This window comes from Cataglyphis hispanica, chromosome 21 (assembly GCF_021464435.1).
Source record: "Cataglyphis hispanica isolate Lineage 1 chromosome 21, ULB_Chis1_1.0, whole genome shotgun sequence".
In the NCBI taxonomy this organism is placed as follows: Eukaryota; Metazoa; Arthropoda; class Insecta; order Hymenoptera; family Formicidae; genus Cataglyphis; species Cataglyphis hispanica.
In genome coordinates this window covers 4,477,513-4,497,566 of record NC_065974.1, presented here as the reverse complement: position 1 = coordinate 4,497,566, position 20,054 = coordinate 4,477,513, and the positions used below count along the sequence as shown (strand labels likewise).

Sequence of the window (20,054 nt, the reverse complement as noted above, 5' to 3'; positions counted from 1 at the left end):
ATGGACAAATCATTTTAAATCATAGGCAAATAGCATTCTAGCAGACGATTTACGCACATTACTGTGCGTAAACAATAACATCGAAAATGTGAAAACATTGCTACTAGTGAGTCAACGAATGATTTTTGGATGAGTCGCTTTTGTATTTGCGTTTCGCGAAGATTTATCAAAGATTTGTTGATGAATTCTGATAATATTTATTTAGAAAGTAAGCTAAAAGATACACGTTGACATTACCAATATAGGAAAGTTTTTCACATATGTGCCTTTATGTAATTTTGTGTTGTGTCATCTAAATTAGGAATTAATTAAAGATATAAATTATTTTAAATATATTTTAAATAAAATAAATATATTAAGTAAATAAATAATTTTAAATTAATAAAAAAATAAAAAAGGAACTATTTGTTGCAAAATATCATGTTGTAGAAAATTATGAATATACATTATTAATTATGAATACTTATAATTATACGTGTTTCTGCAAATCCATAATGATCTGTTATTCAATATATCATTACTTGTATATAGATGAGCATATAAAAATCTGACAGGCTATATTGTTACTTGATAAATTCATTAATGTTTCAGTGAAACCGACGAAATTGTGACGTAAAGATTTAAATTAATTAATGCGCCCGAATTTTCATAGCATAAAAGTTCACGCATCTCCAAATTTATTGTGTCAATATTTATATAATTTTTGTGGTGATGTTTTGTGTCTTTGCGAGTATCTTTACTAGCTTATTCCTACTGTTTTTAATTTCAAGAAGCGAATCTATCAATTATCACCGATAAAAGCGTATGCGTATTCATCTGTGACATTTACGAATTATCGTCACTTCAATGTAATGGTACAATTAATATGCGTAAAATATATTAAAGATTTTATATAAGATGAAAAAATGTATTATTTTAAACACGATTCAGGCCTCTTCCTACGTATAATAAATAATATAATCTATGTATAATAAATGGCTGATCGGTATGCAATGTCACGTGCAGCAAATGCCAAGCATCGAAAAATAATAGAAACGACAGGGTAGGCGTGTTGACATTAATTAAAAATAGCATATTCTTCTTGTATCCAATTTGTCGATTACCTCTCAAAAACAGTTGTAGTTAATAAATTTTCTGTAAATCTAATTATATAGTTATGATCAAAATTTAATAAGAACATTTTTATATTTGCAGTTGCATTTGTATCACGAATGTAATATTTGCTCAAAGACTATCAAAAGGTTGTTTTTTTCTTCTTTGAACATGTTATCAAAATTAAATTCGTGTAATTCAGTTTGTTATTTAATTATTTATAAAATTTATTTTGTTACTTTTTTCAAATTATTAAAGATTTTGAAGTTATTTTTAAAAATCATTAAAAAAATATAGTTTTTCGAAGTTTATTAAGTATAACTTTTTGAACGAATCGTTTCCGCACCTTACATTTATCAAAACTCTTTTTTGTTGCAAATTTACTTTCCTATAGGACCCTGAAGTTTCATTGACCTGACCTGTGGGTCATTTTGTATATCACATATATTTTACATTATCATTGTCGATTACCATACGAAGACTTATTTTTTCATCCCGACAGATTTCTGCAGTTATCGACATTACCGACGCGGCGCGCGCGACAGTTTCGTGAACGCGACGCAAGATGACGGCGAAGCGTGGCCGTGCACCTGTGGTGACAGCACGTGTTATAGCTTGAGTGGCGGTTTGCTTATCGGAAAAGTGAGTATAATATCGGAGTGCTGAGTGTTTCCGTTCTTTCCCGAGCGTTCGAGGTGTCTGGCGTCCCCGGTGATCACCTGCTGTCCATCGAGATCGACGAATTATCGGAGACGAACGAGACGAACGCCTGTTTACGCGACGCCAGCACGTGAGTCGCCGACACGATCTACCATAACAGTCCTTCGGAATCGGCACTTAACCTTGAATGCCGCTTCTCGTAACGGTCGATAAATCGGCCGTCAATCGTCAACGGCTGTTGTGTCTTACGCGAGATTTTTCGAGCGAATTTGGCCGCGCGATTTCGCCAGACAATAACAGGGATGGAATATCGGACGTCGATCCGCGATCCCCGGTAACGCTAACCTTAATCTCGCCAAGAGATAATATACGGGGCGATCGTGGCGACTAGGGTTATCATCGCCACGAGATCTCGAGTCCTCGTGAATTTTAGCAATATTAAGGTGTTTACGAAATATTGCGATAATTCTCGTTTCCAGCGTCTCGGTCGATTTGTTTCGCCCCCGCGTGGCGCGTTTTCGAGGTTACGCGCGCAAATTTGGACGCGCGCGCGCGCGCAATCGCGCATTTTTGTTAACGTCAAGGTCGTTGATCACGTGAGCGAAATCGCGAGAAATATCTCAACGGTATAAAATCGTATCAGATATTTATACGTTCAAATCGTGCACTCGAGAATCGCATTAAAGGGAATCCGATAAAGGAGGTTAAGAGCGCTTAACCTTTACGTTTCTTCTGCTGTCTTGGAGTTCGCAAATAACTATTGCAATCAAACGGGACGAGAGGGTGTAATCGCGTGTTACAAAATATCAGATTGAATCACGAGATATTTCAAAACTTCCGTTTTGATACGACCTGGATTGCGATCGACTGCCATATCACACGGAAGTTTCAAATTTCGCGATCACATTTCAGATTCCGACTCGCGATTATGATGTGAGATTCGAGTTGCCATTTTTTCCACGCATACAGGTATCACTCGTATTCATAAATTTTTCAAGTATTACTCGAGGCATAGAAACTAAAATTTCTCGACAAAAATTGTTGCCTTCATCTCGTTTCTTTGAAATAAAAAGTGAGACAAGGATGACAGAATTTTTGAGCAGATTTCTCGGTGTGTTTCAGAAAAATCAGAAATTTATATGCGGGCACATATTTTTTTGAAACAATATTTATTTCACAAAAATATATTTTTAAATAATACAAACTTAACATATAATTTATATAATGAGGAATATATTTTCAAGTTATTTCATGATTTCATTGTACAGCTTTTCGCTTTGAGGCATCTCTCTCCACGTGTGCTTTCAAATTATTCGGTTACTTTTATGATAATTCAATGTAAATACGATAAAAATATATTGGATATCGTTTTCCACACGATTGCTCTCATATAAGTGTTTATACAAAAATGCAGGCTCATCACTCGCGAATTATTTGACGTAACACGACGCGTTAAACTTTCGCGGCAAAATTTAATGTAACTCGATATTTTTCACGGTCACGGCGTCTCCGAGCAAACGTTCCTCGTTTTCAAATCTTCTACGTCGATATCGATGCATTTAAATTTTGCGAGCCGTAACTAATGAAGCGCGCCGTGAAACAATGCATGACATTCTGTCCGATCGAACTCTTTCGCACGGGAATACTATTTTTACCGCGACATTTATTGTCGTTACGGAATGCAGCGCGCGTGCGCGCTGAAGCGAGATAAACGTGGAATTGAGAATTACTAAATATCAACGTATCCAAGCATATGAAAGTGGAGCAAGTGTGCGACGGTAGAACCTGCGCGTTTTCGCGATTGTGACATGTCGCAAAAAATTAAAGAAAGAAAAAAAAATGCACTATCTCTTATTCTCTCATTAAGAAATCCGTGTAATTTCATCGTGATAAATATGCGTCTGAAAGATCGCGAAATTATCAGCGCGGAATATCAAAGTAGATAAGCCAATATATATTCTATAATTTCCGATTAATATTTTTTACAGAAACGATTAATACACGTGACATGTGTGTTTAGATACGAGCGGTCGGCAGGGAAGGAATGAGCTGTACGGATTCCCGGAAGCTGCATTAGGGTGAGTGTATTTCTGAATGATAATTTTTTTTTTTTTGCTTAATAATTCTTTTTTCTTTTTTCTCAATTCTTTTTCTCGCATTGATTCTGTGAAACGAACGCTTGAAAAGTGCGTGCGAATTTTCTCGAGAAAAACAATATAAGTACCGTTGTTTGTCTACGCTTATTCAAAAATTTATTTCCTCGAGTCGATCGTAAAAATACTAATCGTTCTTAATGGAAACTTAATAGGTTCTTGAATTGAAAGTTAACAACTCTCGTATGAAATATTTATAAATTTTATCTGTATAAATATCTTTAAGAAGCTGACTTATTTCGCATATTTAAATAACTTATGTTAATATAATATGTGTGAATATGAATAAAAACTATATATGCATGAGAATATATTATTTGAAAGAAAGGAAAGACAATTCTCTTTTACGAGGAGTTTCAAATCGATCTCAATTTATATTATCGGGTGGGCAAGACGAAATCATGACGATACGCATTTAATGCTGATACGAAACATGTTTATTAAAAATCTAGTATCATTCTCTACGCCTACTACAGTAAATATCACAGGTACACGTTTCTCTATCACAAGATTCTCCGCTCGGTCATTTTTACATATAATAATCCGCGCTGCGCTTCATTGAATCCGAACGCGTGCCTTTCGGAATCACCGAAATCGTCGCCTCGAGAGATCATTCGTCGTCGTTGTCCCTTATCTCCGATTTCTTGACCGGTGAAGAGACTCCATACAACAACGTTATATCGGCGAGAAAATAAAAAAAAGAAAAAGAAAAGAAAAAACATCCTCGATAAAAGTATGAAATAAACAATAGAAAATATCTAACTGTCGAGTAAATTAAAGCTTCAGCCGCGCTCGGCCCCGAAAGAAGACTCCCATCTCGCTTTCCGGCACGTTATCGAGAAGATGTTTGCGGCGACGATGTCAGAATGACGTCCGCCGAGTGTCTTCTGCAAATGGAAATCCTCGAGTCTAAGCACGTGGGTAGACTTCTTCCTCTTCTTCCCTCGCGATGTTCCCAGTCTCTCGCGGCGTTCATTCCGTTCAAATCACAAACGAAATTGCAAGATTGGTCCCCTGATGATCCTTCGGATTCGGAGGAAACATCCTTTCGCCGATTTCGTTACTCGGCCGATTGGCCGGATAGAAATTTACCACGGTCGCCAGATGGGCTCGTTCGGTTTGGCCACCTGCAGGAGACCCTGGTGGCTCTGGGAGACGGTGTCGATGTCGGTTCGTACCGGGGATGGTTGGCTGGACGCCGGCGTCAGCGGCATCGAGTACTCGTCGGAACTGAGCTCGCTTGAGGGCGACGGCGATGATTGTGGCGCGGTCACGTGGATGGTCAACGGCCCGGTCTTGTCCATGGAGTTGAGCTTGTGGCCGAGATGCGTCATGAGCTTGGTGCCGAGGGCGACATCGACACCGGGGGTGGCGGCCAGGCAGCGGCTGACCTCGTTGGCGCAATGCGTGTAGCCGGCGCGAAAGCGGTCGGCGTCGATCACCGGATTTGCCGAGAGACGCTGCTGGCGTTGGAGCTTGTGCAGATGACGCACCGTCAGCTCCAGGATATCCGCCTTCTCCAGCTTCGCCACGTTCTCGCCGTCGCCGGCCAGCGCGGTCACCATCAGATCCTTCAGCTCGTCCAAGCAACGGTTGATGCGCGCTCGACGTTTGCGCTCGAGCATCGGTTTCATCACCTGCCAATCGAAATGAACGAATCGCTATAGACGACAGTTACGGGTAATGAAGTTTTTGAAATAAAGATATCGTTTTACACGCGGAAAGAAATTCATAGAAGTTAATTAATTACTAAATGGGAATCAAGAAATTGTTAATCGTTTTTTAAAATTTACACAGCGCGATTAGAGCGATAATGTTAGACTGTGAAGATGACACTTACCTTTCGATACTGATATGTCCTAGAGATGGGCTGCTCCTGCCCATCGGTCATGATAATCTGCTCGTGCACCTGCATGATTAATCCTTTTTGGAGCGGGCTTTTGCGACACTATCAAAACTTCACACGATAACTGATAATTGATTTATCGCGAACGCGATCTCGTCGTGCTATCACACCTCAAACTTGTCAAACTTTGTTCGTCGCCTGCGATTGCGAGTCACTTGGCGGTTGGCGGAAGGAAACGTGCGGACAACACGTAAGCCTTCAGCTCGACCTTCGAGTGAACACGAACAGAGCGTGATTGTAGTCGCGGTCGGGCGAGGCTGCGACTTATATAGGCATGGGGCCCCGTGTGGACGGGGCGAGGGGACGATCTGGGCCGCATGGTGGGGAGCAAGCCTTCCGTGGGAACTGTCCGTAGAGGTTGGTTCCCAAGCAAGCACACCACCTGTAAGCGGCAGCTGCCAGACACGCGCCCACACCAAGCCATCGTCACCGTTCCTGCATCCTTGTTGCACCTAGCCGTGGCGCGGAGTCGATGCTCTCTACCTCCTCGGCTAATCGTCGACGAGTGGTCGTGCCATGGTATGCATGGCTCGTAATCACTCTCTCTCTCTCTCTCTCTCTCTCTCTCTCTCTCTCTATCCTTCACTTTCCTCTCATTCTCTCCGCTATTCTCTACCCTCTCTGTTTCTCTCTCGTTCATTGGCGCTTATTTCCACGAGCACTCATACGGAAGGACTAGATCTCGGCTAACTTCTTCGGCTCTTCTCTCCTTGTCTCGGGGCAAAATAGATGAGCTGTCCTCGTCCATCTATAAGGTACAGCTTCTTCTACCATAGTCGCAGCTTCCACGCTCGTGCTGGATCTTCTTATCGTGGATCTACGCCTTTTTCTTCTTCCTTTTCCTTCTCTCGCCGTTTCATTTCTCTCTTTTCTCTCTCTCTCTCTCTCTTCGTTTCGCTCCTCGCTTTCTGGTTCTCCCGCTTCGTCGAGCGAGAAGCGTGCTGGGCACAAGTCCCCGGCGCACAACTCTGCATCGTGATTGCAATCTCACCGGCTATACACAGTGTTGAATCGTGTGCCGTGTGTCCATGTATTATATACAGGTATTCTATCCTGGACGCCGCGATATGGTATGTCGCGACTATCAGTGGCGCGATTGATCGATCAATCTACGCGGAAAAGGAAGTCGCGGATGAACTCGATAAAGCTTGTCGCTGTAAAGGACCGTATAACAAACTGATCGTTAAGACGGTCGCGCAACAGAGCGATTAATTAAAGATCGCCGCTCCGGCGATCTTTGTTTCCGAGTAACAGGCGCCTTTCTGCGAATATTACATTATGATAGCGAGTGGATGGGCTTAGAGAATAAATTTTAATATAATGATTTATTTGATAATTTGCTTATAAAAAATAAAATACTCTATTCTACTAACTACTGCACGATGGATGGGAAAGCATTACCTTTATATATGTGCTCGTATAATTATTTTAGAATGCAATCATTTAAAATTGATTCACATGAAGGGCAAGGAGGAGCCTATTTATTTTCAGTTAATATGACAGTTTAATATTGCATGATCTGTAAACTTATATTAATTATTAAAATAAAAGTTTAACTTGTTTAATTAAAACTTATTGAATTATTGAAATAAAATTAATGAAATAAAATTAAATTTAATTATTAAATAAAAATTGTATGTCTGAAATTTTTGGGGCGCCTTACCTTATTAGGTGTGTACTTGGTATCGGAAATATTATGCTTGCAAAGCAATTTTAATAGCAAAAAAGATAATTTATGATTTTATTTACAAGAATGAATATATAAAAAATTACAAATCACTTTCTTCGTGTACATTATTATTACGCTGTTCGAGATTTTCTTGGATGATGTTTCAAGGAATCCTCGATTAGGCATAATTGTCGGGTACATCGATAATAATTACAAGGTACTAAGGAGTAAAAAATCTTTTGGCGCGCGCAGATATTTAAAACATGCCCCCTCGCAGTAAGTGCGAGATGCTTTCATTACATTCTTGTTCGCGCCTAACCTATCGTCAGCCGGCGAAAATTGGCCGAAAGTGAGATCTTCGTTGGGCGCGATTTTAATTTTCCTCGTCAAATCGTCCTCCTCCAGCTTCAGATGGTCATCGCGCGAAACGAGTATCTCGGACGCGCTCGTGCACTTTTAAGATACTAATTTCGGCGAGGCCATTGGCTGAATTATATCCTACACTGCCATAACCCCGCCTCCTCCTCTTCCATCCGCATCTTCCACCCTTACTATATTTCGTGTGTCTCTTTCCCCTCCTAGCTCGGACTCTTCCTCTTTTTTTTTTTTTTCCCGCTCCTCATCCGCTCGCTTTTTCCTCCACGTCCCCTGTCCTCCCGTATTACTTCTCTTATTTTGCGATCCGAGCCGGATACTTAAACGTCGTTCGCACCGAATAATTACGCACGCTCGTTTCGATCCTCCATCTCCTTCTCGTTCTCCTGCGATCCCTAAGGCACCTTCTACTCGCTCGTCCACACTGCGTTATTCTGCTCTTTTTTTTTCGTTACTTACATCTCTTCTTGCTACCGACTCTTTTATCAGACTTCCTGTCCCATCTCTCTCTCTCTCTCTCTCTCTCTCTCTCTCTCTTTCTTTCAATCTTCCACACATTTTCTTTTTCCTATTTTATTTTTTCTCGAGGTATCCTCCTTCGTGTATCAGTCAATTGCATGTTAAGTGTACTTCGATAGCATCTGATGCGATTGCGAGATAATGCTGCTCGTAACTCATTTTCTGTCTTGCTCTTGCAACGTTAATCGAATCCTTTCGTCCCCGCACGATCTCGTGGGACCTAATTAGCGTGATGTTGCGGGGAGTTACGACTGTCCGAAACGTCGTATGATGTAGGATGTAACCACGAAAGCCAAGCGTGTTCAGTGAAAGCGGATCAAATATGATTTTTGAGAAATGGCAGATTACGCATGAGAATTTCCAATCTCGTTTTTGGGGGAGGTTTCCTTTTTGTAATCTTTACTTGCATTGTGTTGCGAAGAAATTAGGTTCGTTGTAAAATGTTACTGCTTTTTTTTTTTTTTTAATATTAGTGTAATTATCACAATGTTTAAAGCTTAAAAATGATTTTTTATTTCAAATAATTATATTGTGATATTAAAAGATATAAGTCCACATAATACACACACACATATATTTATGTATATTTATTAAAATAATTTATTAACTGAAATAAAAAATAAAAAATAAAATTTTAAAGATATCAAAAACTGTTTAAACATTTAAATACACGACATGGTGTGCACGTATTGTTATACAAAGTTACATTTATTAAAATAGCTAGCATGTTGTAATAGAAAGTTTCGCTTAATATCTCGCTGCTGTAATGCTTGCACGTTTACCGAAATGTACTTTCTACACGTACAACTGTTATTACGTCACTTATCGAGATTGAAAACGGCCAAATTTAATAGCAAATTAATCGAGAGTTAAATATCAAGCAAGCTTCCAGATTCCGTCACGAAATTTTAATCTTTTATATCTCTTCTCACGGACAAAGAATTGACAAACAATAAAAAATTTTATAACACAGATATATGCGTATTAAATATAGGAAGTCATTCTGTTATAAAATTGAAGAAATTATTCTGTTATAGAATTTACAAGCAAAATTATATTTGAAAACATTTTTTAAAAATTTATTTTCTAGAAAATAACGGGAAATATCGGGATTATCTGATATAAAAATGATTTGATGTATATGATATAGTCTTAAAAATTATCTAGTTTTGAGCACTACATTAATTAATTACAATAAAATCAAAATTAATTGTTATGATTTTAATAAATTCAATTTAATTAATTTCAATTAAACAGTTTATTTACAATATGCTTTTTCTATATCATATTACATTATATCACAATTACATACGTACATATATATATATATAAATCCTTTACTATTTTTTTTATAACGCTTAATAAGAGAGTGATTATTGAATAAAGTCTGGCCAATCATCGCCGATCTTTAGCGAGATGCACGTCAGTGAGGCACTGTAACAGCTGAGCGCTCACGCACACATGTCAGGCGCGCGACTCATTGACGTGCGTCCAGCTAAAGGTCGGCGCTGAATTGCCAGACTTCATTCAATAATAACTTTTTTATTTAATTTTTATTTTTGTTATCGAAAAAAAAGGTAGAGGATTTTTCTTCTCAATTTTACCTGCTTTATTTGCACACGACGGGTGATGCGATTGACGCCGGACACCCTGTATATATATATATATATATATATATGTATATATATTGTATATTCTTCAATATCTTAACTTTATGTTCAAACTCTCAAAAATTTCTGATACATTATATTTACTTTAAGTTTCCGCGATGATATCTAGTTTTGTCAAGTTATCTGTCATTTTTGATCGACTAAATGAGCCCGATTAGATTTGCGCAAATTTTTATGTTATAAAAAATTGGCAGAGAATTGAAATGACAGTTTAAAGAGCAATCATAATATAATATTCACCGAACCGATTAATGAGCATCGAGGGTACACATGTATACATGTCTCGAATGTGTTGACAAACAATATAGAATTGATTTCGTATCACGCGCTCCGCTCTTCGCACGTGCTCGCACTGCAGCACGTGACATGCGAGAGTCATAACGCGATGATAAACGGAAGAAAAAATGTTGCAATCGATTTAACATCAATGAAAATAAATTAGAGCACCTCAGAGAATAAGAGAGATTTTATACGCAATAGCATCGAAATGAAAACAGAATATTGCATAATATTTTATAATTCAAACAATCTATCTTTATTCGTAGAAACAATTAATTTGTTATTACAGGTTATTTTTTTTTACTGTCTTTTCTAAGGAAAAGAAGAGTATTTTTAGTATCTTAGAATCCAGTGACAGTGGCTGTTTTTAAAAATAACCCATGATTATTTCGAACTTTAACTTCCGCGAAGCAGATCGCATTGAAAAACGTGTGTATGAAGCATCAGTTGACGTTGAAGCAGGTTTCGTCCTTACATATGTTAATCGCGACCGATAATAGCGTTTCGTAGTCGCGCGACAACAGCGGAATCGATGATTAGCGCACGTGACGCAACGGCGTTCCCCAACAAAGTTCTCGTCGCTTGCAGCAATGTCGAGAGCCGACACAGATGCGGCGGTATGAATTTTCTCACACTCTTCGCCCCAGTCGCGAGGTTTTTACTTTCCCAGGTTCTCTCTCTCCGGTAACGCGTAATGCACACACGCGTGCGGGGTCGTGCGATCGCGTGCCCGCCTCGGCGACAGAGAGAAGGAGAGAGAGAGAGAGAGAGAGAGAGAGAGAGAGAGAGAGAGAGAGAGAGAGACTTATTGTAGTAAGTGCATCAGCTGTCCGTGAACATATGTCACGAGTCGTTTGGCTCGTGCCAATGAAATCGTGATCTTCCACTACGAGCTTTACCCCCTCCCCCTCCCCCTTGTTATATTCCCGGGATATCAACCACCCCTAGTAATGTCCGTTCGCACGCGTCGACTCGCACACGTGTAAAAATACATCGAGAAAGTATGTAAGGATCAACACCGTGGACACCATATTCGCAATAATTAAGGTAATCGTGAGAACGTTGCTTATTTGTTTCCAATGTTGGTTTCATTTCGATGCCCCTAGCGAGGGCTTGTTTCAGATGGCGAAGTAATAAATACTTGAATTAATCATCTTTGAACACCAGGTATAATTTTCACAAATTGATGTGTGATTAGTAGATTTTATGTTTCAAAGGCTCACTTATTTTGATAGATATTATTACAGAAGAATCATTTATTTTTTATTCTTTTAATAATGTCTTTTTTTTTGTATAAAAATATATAGGATTTATTTGAAAACTTTCCGCCCTGTTTGTTTGGCGATTAATTGTTGCGAAAAATGTTTCCTACAAAATTTTTATGTTTTTTGAGGGAAACATAAGATAGTGCTATTGGTTTGACTTTTAGATAGTCGTTTGAAAATCGCCTACAATTTCTTTATGAAAACTTTCATTCTTCATTGCATATTTTTGTAGCTTATCTCGAGAGCTTTTTAAAATACTATAATAAAATTCTTTCTCATTAAGTATTTTCCGAATTATGAGACTTGAAAGATACAGTATCGCCAGCATTACCCGAAAGTGATTTTTATTTGACCTTAACAGTGCTATTCAAAGTCACATTGACATTGCTACTTAATGCACCACTTAAAACCTTACAACTTTTATTTGAAACATTTTTCTTAAAAATTCTTTATTTTCGATATTTCAAATAAATGTTGTAGAGTTTTAAATGGCGTATTAAGTAGTGTTAGTGTTAAATAGCATTGTTACGGTCACGTAAAAATCATTTTTATGTGTATTAATGCTAGCGGTATCTTTCAAGTCTCATAAATCTTTTAAATACTTTTAAAAGTCCTAAGAAAGAGGAAAGCTACAAAAGTATATATTGAAAAATGAGGGTTTCCATTTAGGAAACTGAAGGTGACCTTCAAACGACTATTCAAGGTCAAATTTTATGTCTCTCTCGAAGTCATAAAACTTTTGTACGAAACATTTTTTCGTAAAAATTAGTCGCTCACAAAATAAACAGAGCGGAACGTTTTCAGATGAACATCCTATATATATATATATATATACATATATTCAAGAAAGAAATTATTATAAGAAATTAGATTAATTTCGTACGTCATGGCATATCTAATGCGCGATCTTGGAAATCTACGATACGCGGCCGATCTGAATTATCGTGAGAAAAGCCGATCGAGAGGAGCGACTCGTACGATGAATTTTCGAACACACTTCGTCTGAATGGAGTCGCACCTCATCGTGTGCGCGCATTTAACACTGCTCGCGACATAACATAAACGACCCTCTGACCTACTGCGCGAGTAAAGCGATCGTGAAGAGGCGTAAGGAGCAGCCTTCGGTGGCAAGAAGGAGAAGAAGAAACGAGAGGAGCCGAGTGAAACATTCTCACGGAACGTCACGGGTTCACCTGTCCCTCCTCCCCCTCCCCTCCCCCTAACGTGTGCGCACATCGAGCTGCTACCGCGCACTTTGCTCTATTTAAATGACCTTTCCCGTTCACCCCATTTCTTTCCTCTTCGTTTTTTTTTTCTTTTTTTTTTCAACAGCTCCGCGTGGCACGTGCTCACAATGCACACAAGGCACACGCCGGCGTTACTTCCGTATGCGCGGCACTTCCCGACAATATCCGGTAGAACCTGAATCCGGTCGGTCGGCTTCCCGTAACCTTCGACCTTTCGCAGATTCATGGCTCGTGGCGCAATCCGTTCTCCTTTGCGAAATTGCTGCGGTTTGAACTCGGAGTTCGGTCATGCATTTGGTATTCGTGACGTATAAATTAGCGCAATCTATATGGATCTTTAATAACATAAAAGCATAAGATTAATAGCTTAAAAGTGAATTAGTTTGAATGGGCAGAGAGAAAAATGATTTGTCAAGAAACGTAGGCAGACACGCACTTTGCCACGTGCATCATCGATAGATATAATGAACAACGTCGCACACGTGGCTAACAGTCAATGCTCTTTTGTAGATTGTCACGTCATGTGACTGTCACGTGTCAATAATGTTTGAGCGAACTCAACCGTGACGTCGTTGAAGTTCCATTAAAAATTAATAAGCTGTGATAGATCAAGCGTAAATAATTTTGCAAATTTATATAATAATTGTTTAAGGCGCAATAAAGTTGAATTCCGGATCTGCGAATATTGCAAATAATTATATTTCAAAGCAAATTATCAAGGATTATTTTTAATTTCATCGTAGATATTTCATCGAGATAGCCAAATTCCGATATACATTCTGATATAACGCGCAATTGCATCGAAGGCACAAAAAGTGTAAAAAGCTTTTGTGCGCGGTGGCCCGAAATCGATTTAAAAAGTCTGCCTCGGATTCTCAGCCCGTTTGTCGGAGGGGAAACGATAGGGAACGTCGAAGGCGCCCTTTGTGGGCCGTCTCGGGCCCCAAGATTGCGCACGTGCTCGCTTTTCCCACGCGTATAGCACGCAGCCGGCCTGCGCTCGAAAGGGAGAGGATACCGAGACGGGAAAAGGATGGGGCACGCCTTAGGCCGCCATTGTGTCGAGCACGGGCCCTGAGACACTGGGAATTAAAGGTCCCTTCCTCGATCTTGTACCCGCGAGGCCTCCCGATCCTGCAAAATGGCAACGAACGCGCACGAAGGGTAGTTTCTCGCTCTCAACGAGCGAACGATCTCTAACCGTGATTCGACGAAACACCTTTCGCGATTAATGACACGGAACGGAATCGGCGTATCGGCCAACCGGATTCTCTCGTTTGCGATAATAACAGAACTTGTGGCACGTATTACGAGCATAATAATGCCCTGCTGACGCACACGTGCATGCAGCGTCCGCTCTTTGTCATTTGATAATTTCACGATGTTAGATCCGCAATTCATAAGTAGCGTTGTATTTATAGTTACTATTTTTATATATTAATATTTTTATAATTTATTTTTCATATTCTTTCTATAACTCTTTGCTTTTTCTTCATTTTTATTTCTTTTTTAAATCATATAATATATTTATCAAAATGTTTGTTGTATTAACATTTTTATTGTAGAATTCTCTCTGGTTTTATCTAAAGAAATATAATCTTAGAGAAATTTATATTTATTTTAGATATTTGAAAAACACAGGTAAATGAGATGTAATTAAATTAATGCATTTTTTATAATGATTAATATAAGATATAAAAATTCGACTTTTGCACAATGTATTTATAGGATTATAAAAAAGGATTGAGAAAACAGCTTTGATATTAAGAAAATAACTTTGATTTTTGAAATTTATTATTTCGTGTTTCGAGCTGTCAGAGTGCGTAAAGAATAAATAAACGGAAAAAATCTATGAATATTTTGATTTATGATATATATATTATTTTGCAAAAGATTTCTAAAGAAACTGAGATAATGATAAATAAAAAAGACTATTAAAACTTTCAGGTAACCAGGTTTTTTATAATTTAAAACACTATTAGACTAGAATATTAAACTAAAATATTAAAATGGAGATTAAAAATTATCAAGATCTTGTTATTTTTTCCATGGCAAACTACGGCGATACTACAAATCATCGAATTTTTATTTAAAAGGATGATTTTATGGTAAAATATTTAATAAAAAAAATGGATGCAAGTCTTGTATTTCTAATTGGAATTTATTATGATACAAATCTCAGAATTAGTTATTAGTTCATTACGCATCTTGTCAATATATTTCAATTTTATTTTTATTTTTCTTTGCTTTCCGTTAAATTTCACATCAAATAAACGACTCACAATTTTCTTTGATAATACTAATGTGATGAATACAAATTTTTTTTGTGGCATCTTTATATATATGTCATGTAGATATATTTTTTTTGCATCATTTTTGCATTTATATATATTATATTTATTATTATTATTATATATATATATATATATATATATATATAATATTATTATATTTATTATTATAATATTATATATATTATTATAAAATATTATTTAACCATGATATTATTTCGCAATAATGCTAGACGCGATACGTTAATGTTAATCATATTCAGCAGATAAGTGTGAGAAAATAATATTAATTCTAGAATGCCTGTCAGTTGAAACATAATTCATCATAAAAGTGCTTTTACATGAGATATGATACAGCACATCTTAAATTTTTATCGCAATATTTTGCTTGAATCACAAAGATTTAAAATATTATAAAGCACATAAGTATAAAGCTTTCATAAACTTTCATTTTTCTCTTAGGGGAAGAAATTTTTTTTCTCTTGTAACATTTTGTTTTATGTACCTAATATAGGTGATAATTTTTTATTACTTTTAAAATGACAATATTTGAGTATCGAATGACATTTGTTCGCAAGATCGCCTGTTAAAGAAACGGAGGAAATTCTCTTTTCGAACGTCGAACTGCATGACGCAGCTTTTAGCAATGCAGTCGTGGATCTGTGAACTTGGACGTGTCCCCAGATATGTTTGACAGGCCGCAGAAACGAGAGTTTCTTATCCCAAAATTCCAACGCGGCTGACTCATCGTCTTGATAATTTTCTTCGAAATTGAGATAGGACTTTACAAGGAAATCGATGAGATGACTCGTCGGATTTTTGATGCATGCTCGGCGAGCATCGAGATCCTGAACTTCGCACGTCACATAATTACAATATCCACCTCCTGCTCTTTGATAAGAAACTCATTTGAACTCTTTTTTTTTTTATCTTGTTTTGACTTTTAATATGATATGAATTAAACAAGCGATGAATAGGGTCGGAAAATTACACGACTGTTGATCGTGAATGGATAAAGTATTTTGAAACATCAAATTTATTAAAGCGAAATACAAATGAATAAATACTTCGAGCAAGATTTCGCAACAACTTCGAACAAGATTTCAGATAGATTACATTAGTGATGTAATATGAGAATTTTGGCATGAAATCGAGCTGGTAAAAATATTCATGAAAAAATATTACACACACTCAACGAAAAACAATATTTCTAAAACCTGTTTGATTTATTAACAATAGAGAATTTTAATAATTTGGATAAGAAACTTGATGGAAAAAAATGCACAGGAATATTTATAAAAAATATGCTACGTTCGTATACAAAGAATAATAATGCAAAACTATTTACATATAATATGTACGATATAAATTTTAAAAAATGTAATAAAAATAAATAAATTTATAAACATTCTGTATAATTTTCATTCACTCTTCATTCACTAACTTCTTCTTGATATTGGAATTACACAGAATGTTTGTTTACAAGTATTTACTTTTATTACATTAAAAAAATTTTTTTTATTATATATATATTTTATATATATATATATAATTTATTTATTTATATTTTAATTATATATATATATATATATATATATATGTATATATATGTATGTATGTATGTATGTATATATGTATGTACACACACACACACACACACACACACACACACACACACACACACACAATAATTAAAATATAAATAAATATATATTATATATATATATATATAATTAAAATATAAATAAATAAATAAATATATAATAAAAAAAATATTATAGAAATAAATACTTATGTAAACAAACATTCTATGTAATTTTCATTTACTCAGCATAATTTTCTCTTTGGAGTTGAAATTTCAATTTCCATCAATATATATTATATATATATATTATATTTTAATAAAAGAGAAAATCGTATAATATATATAAATAAATTTATTAAATCGTATAATATATATAATCGTATAAATAATATAATATAAATATTTTAACGAAATTTGGTCACTAACATAGTGACGAGATTATACGATTTTCTCTTTTAATAAAAGAGAAAATCGTATAATCTCGTCACTTGTGTTGTGACGAAATTTCGTTAAAATATGATATATCTGCGGTTTTTATAAATCCAATCGATATCCTTCGTTTCTTCAGCGTTTCGCAGATTGCTCGATACTCAATATTAATCGTAAACCTAATTTCTCGCGCGGTGATACCGCAACGGGAATGGCGCGTAAAACGGTCACTTTGTTCGCGCACGCTCGTGATTTCGCTTTTAATTGTGCCGGAAGCCCTCGTTAAGGGGCATTCGTTAATTGGTCCTGTGCCTCGGTCATCGAGCAAAAATTATGTACCTGCCTCGGCGGCGAAGGCGCCCGAAGGGGCCCGTGGGCCTCGCGGCGCGTTGCTCACACGCGCGCATGCATACACACGTGACTCTGACACACGCGCAAATAATATACCCGCACGAATGAATGGCGCTGCCGAACGGACGGAGGAGAGAAGAGCAGGCGGCGTATCTCTCTCGTTCCCGGACTCTGAGATCTCTAACTACCACCTGCCTCATTTTCCCACGAGCCCCGAGCAAACCTCTCGAATACCGATGAGATAGACGAGGACGAATCGCCCGCCGGTGCGACGAGGAGGCGCATAATACCGTGACAGGTAGAGGGACGAGGATGAGACAAGCTGGTGGTCTTCTCTTCTTTGGTAACCAGGAACGAAATACTTGGGGGGGATATGGGGATATCGAAGGTACGTATGTGTCCGCGTGTGCGTGTGTACGCTCGTGCACGCAAACACGCGGGGGTAGCGGGGCAAGGGAGAGTTCTTGAAACACGTCGAGCAGGTAGAACACGTGCTGGCACGAGGTGAGTCAGACGCGCGGGAATATCGGAGTAGTTGCGCTCTCTTTCTTTCTCTCCTTCTCGCTCGTACAAATTCTCTCTTTCTTCTCTTCTGCCTGTACTGTTTCTCCTATTTTGATGAATATTATAATATAAAAATCAGTTAAAAATTTATATCGCTCACTCTTTGCATCCGTAAAAAGTTACAGTTTTTATAAATCCTCTATTTATCACTCTTTTTATTTTCTCTCTCTATTTTATTTTCTTATAAAAATTATCTACATTGAACGAAAATATTTTTAATTTTATCAAAATTAAAATATCACAGACGTATTTTATTTAAACGTATCGTATTTCAAAATTTGGCTTACATATGGCTGCGTGTGATTGCACTGAGAACGTAGCGCGAACAAAGTTGCGCGTGCAACGATTCAGGGAACGCGACAACTCCAATTGCGCGTTGTCGTGTATTTCGCGCGTTGTTACGCAAATATGAATACGCGTAAAATGTGACGTGGCATGAAATATTCTCATGCCGATCTCCCAAAGAGATAATAGCCTGTCGTCCTTTCCTCCCGTGAACCCGTCCATTTCAAAATTATAAAAGCCCGCGAAAAATTATAAAAGTCCCCATCGGGGACCGGTATATTAAAGGAATGTCAATTTATCTTATTGAAAAAGTCTCCTCTGACATGATGTAATTTCGAAAAACGTCATATCGGCAACTTTACACATTAATCTCAATGTTATCAATATACAGATCTTATTAAAAAAAACGAAAAATTATCAATTTTCCGTCAGGATTCAACTTGGACTCTTAGAAAAAAAAAAAATTTAATTTTGAGCAGACTAGGAGGAGAGGGAGGGGGGCCCTAAGATATAAAGTATGCAAAATATTACAGTGAGTATATTAATTGTTAATACTATTTTATTACAGTTACTTGATTTGTGTGTGTGTTACTACCAAGTTACATAAATATAATTCTTTATTAAATCTGGATCAATCGTCTCACGTTTTTAATGTAGAGACATTTTAAATGAAAAAGGGACAAGATGTTCAAGGAAAAGAAGGCACGATGGACACACGTGTGTCTGTATCTTACGGATTAGACGAATTTTCACGGATTAGTCACGGTGCCTTCGATCAAAATCTGTGATGTTCCTTTTCTTAACTCTTTCACGGTCCATTCCGACACTATAGAGACCACATCATTCCAAGATCAGATTGCCTCGGAACATTTATTAAGAGCTTTGTTCCGTTGGCAGCAACATTTGCGCAAACTGTATACTACTTTTTACATAAAGAGAGAAATCCGATTCAAATATATTTTATATTATTTGTGTGATTTAAGCAAATTTATTGAGGATATTTTGGCTGTAGTAAAAAACTGTCAAAATTGTAAAGAAAAAAAAAAATATATATTTCTTACATTTATATTTGAAAAATCAAATAAATAAATCCGGATCATAAAAGAATTAAATAATCGAAATAACATTTTTAATGTCTTTGTAAAAGAAAATAATTGTAATTAAAATTTTCCTAATTTATGATAATTAAAAACCTTCGATCGTGATTATTCTCTGAAATCAACTGCAAGAAACAAAAAAGAAAAAAAATGCAGAAAATTTGCAGAAAGAGAGAATATTTTTCTATCATTTTTAATAAATAACTTTTAAACGAGTAAGTGAATCTAAATGAAGTTTTGCACAAATACTTATTAATTTTCGTAACATATATGAAAATTTTTATTTCATTTGGTAAAGTTTTTTTTTTTTCTTGTTAAATTTTTCAATAAGTACTATGCACTTTTCCATAAGAATCAATACTAATTTTAAACTTAAATAATTTCCAAACTGTTAAAAGAATTGTGTTCAGGTCTTGCACAGATACTCAAAAGAAATAGTAGAACAGTGTACGAAATTTTCATGCTTTCGTCAATGTTCCGACACATACATTCTTAAGATGCTTTTGCATTTACATCGACCCGTTTCATGGCATCGCGTAAAAACAGATCGGCAATTGCTTTTAAGCCTGAAACGATATAATTTTCGGTGATTTAACGTTTTTTTTTTTTTGCGCGAT

General features: G+C 36.7%; 2 protein-coding genes across 9 annotated transcripts in view; one reads left to right on the top strand and one right to left on the bottom strand.

The window, feature by feature from the left end:
* Positions 1-1,655: 1,655 nt before the first annotated feature.
* LOC126857207 (tubulin monoglutamylase TTLL4-like) overlaps positions 1,656-20,054 on the top strand; it is a 161,856-nt gene continuing 143,457 nt past the window's right edge. For 2 of the 8 annotated variants that reach the window (XM_050606408.1, XM_050606403.1), the window contains exons 1-2: positions 1,656-1,734; positions 3,773-3,830. The gene's annotated coding sequence lies outside the window, so the exon portion shown is untranslated. Of the gene's footprint in view, positions 1,883-3,772; positions 3,835-20,054 lie in introns of all 8 variants that reach the window. The other 6 variants (XM_050606409.1, XM_050606406.1, XM_050606405.1 and 3 more) reach the window with 5 other exon arrangements.
* Positions 4,320-6,040, bottom strand: LOC126857220 (enhancer of split mgamma protein-like). The gene is made up of 2 exons (XM_050606431.1): positions 5,746-6,040; positions 4,320-5,542 (listed from the first exon to the last, which is right to left on the bottom strand). The coding sequence occupies exons 1-2, from the start codon at positions 5,818-5,820 to the stop codon at positions 4,994-4,996; spliced, it is 624 nt and encodes a 207-aa protein (XP_050462388.1). The 5' UTR covers positions 5,821-6,040; the 3' UTR covers positions 4,320-4,993.

Bases quoted from the DNA above. Each gene is read 5' to 3' on its own strand.
- LOC126857220 (XM_050606431.1), bottom strand. From the start codon at position 5,820: ATGCAGGTGCACGAGCAGATTATCATGACCGATGGGCAGGAGCAGCCC. The intron at 5,543-5,745 runs GTAAGTGTCATC...TTCGATTGGCAG, and splicing joins GGACATATCAGTATCGAAAG to GTGATGAAACCGATGCTCGA.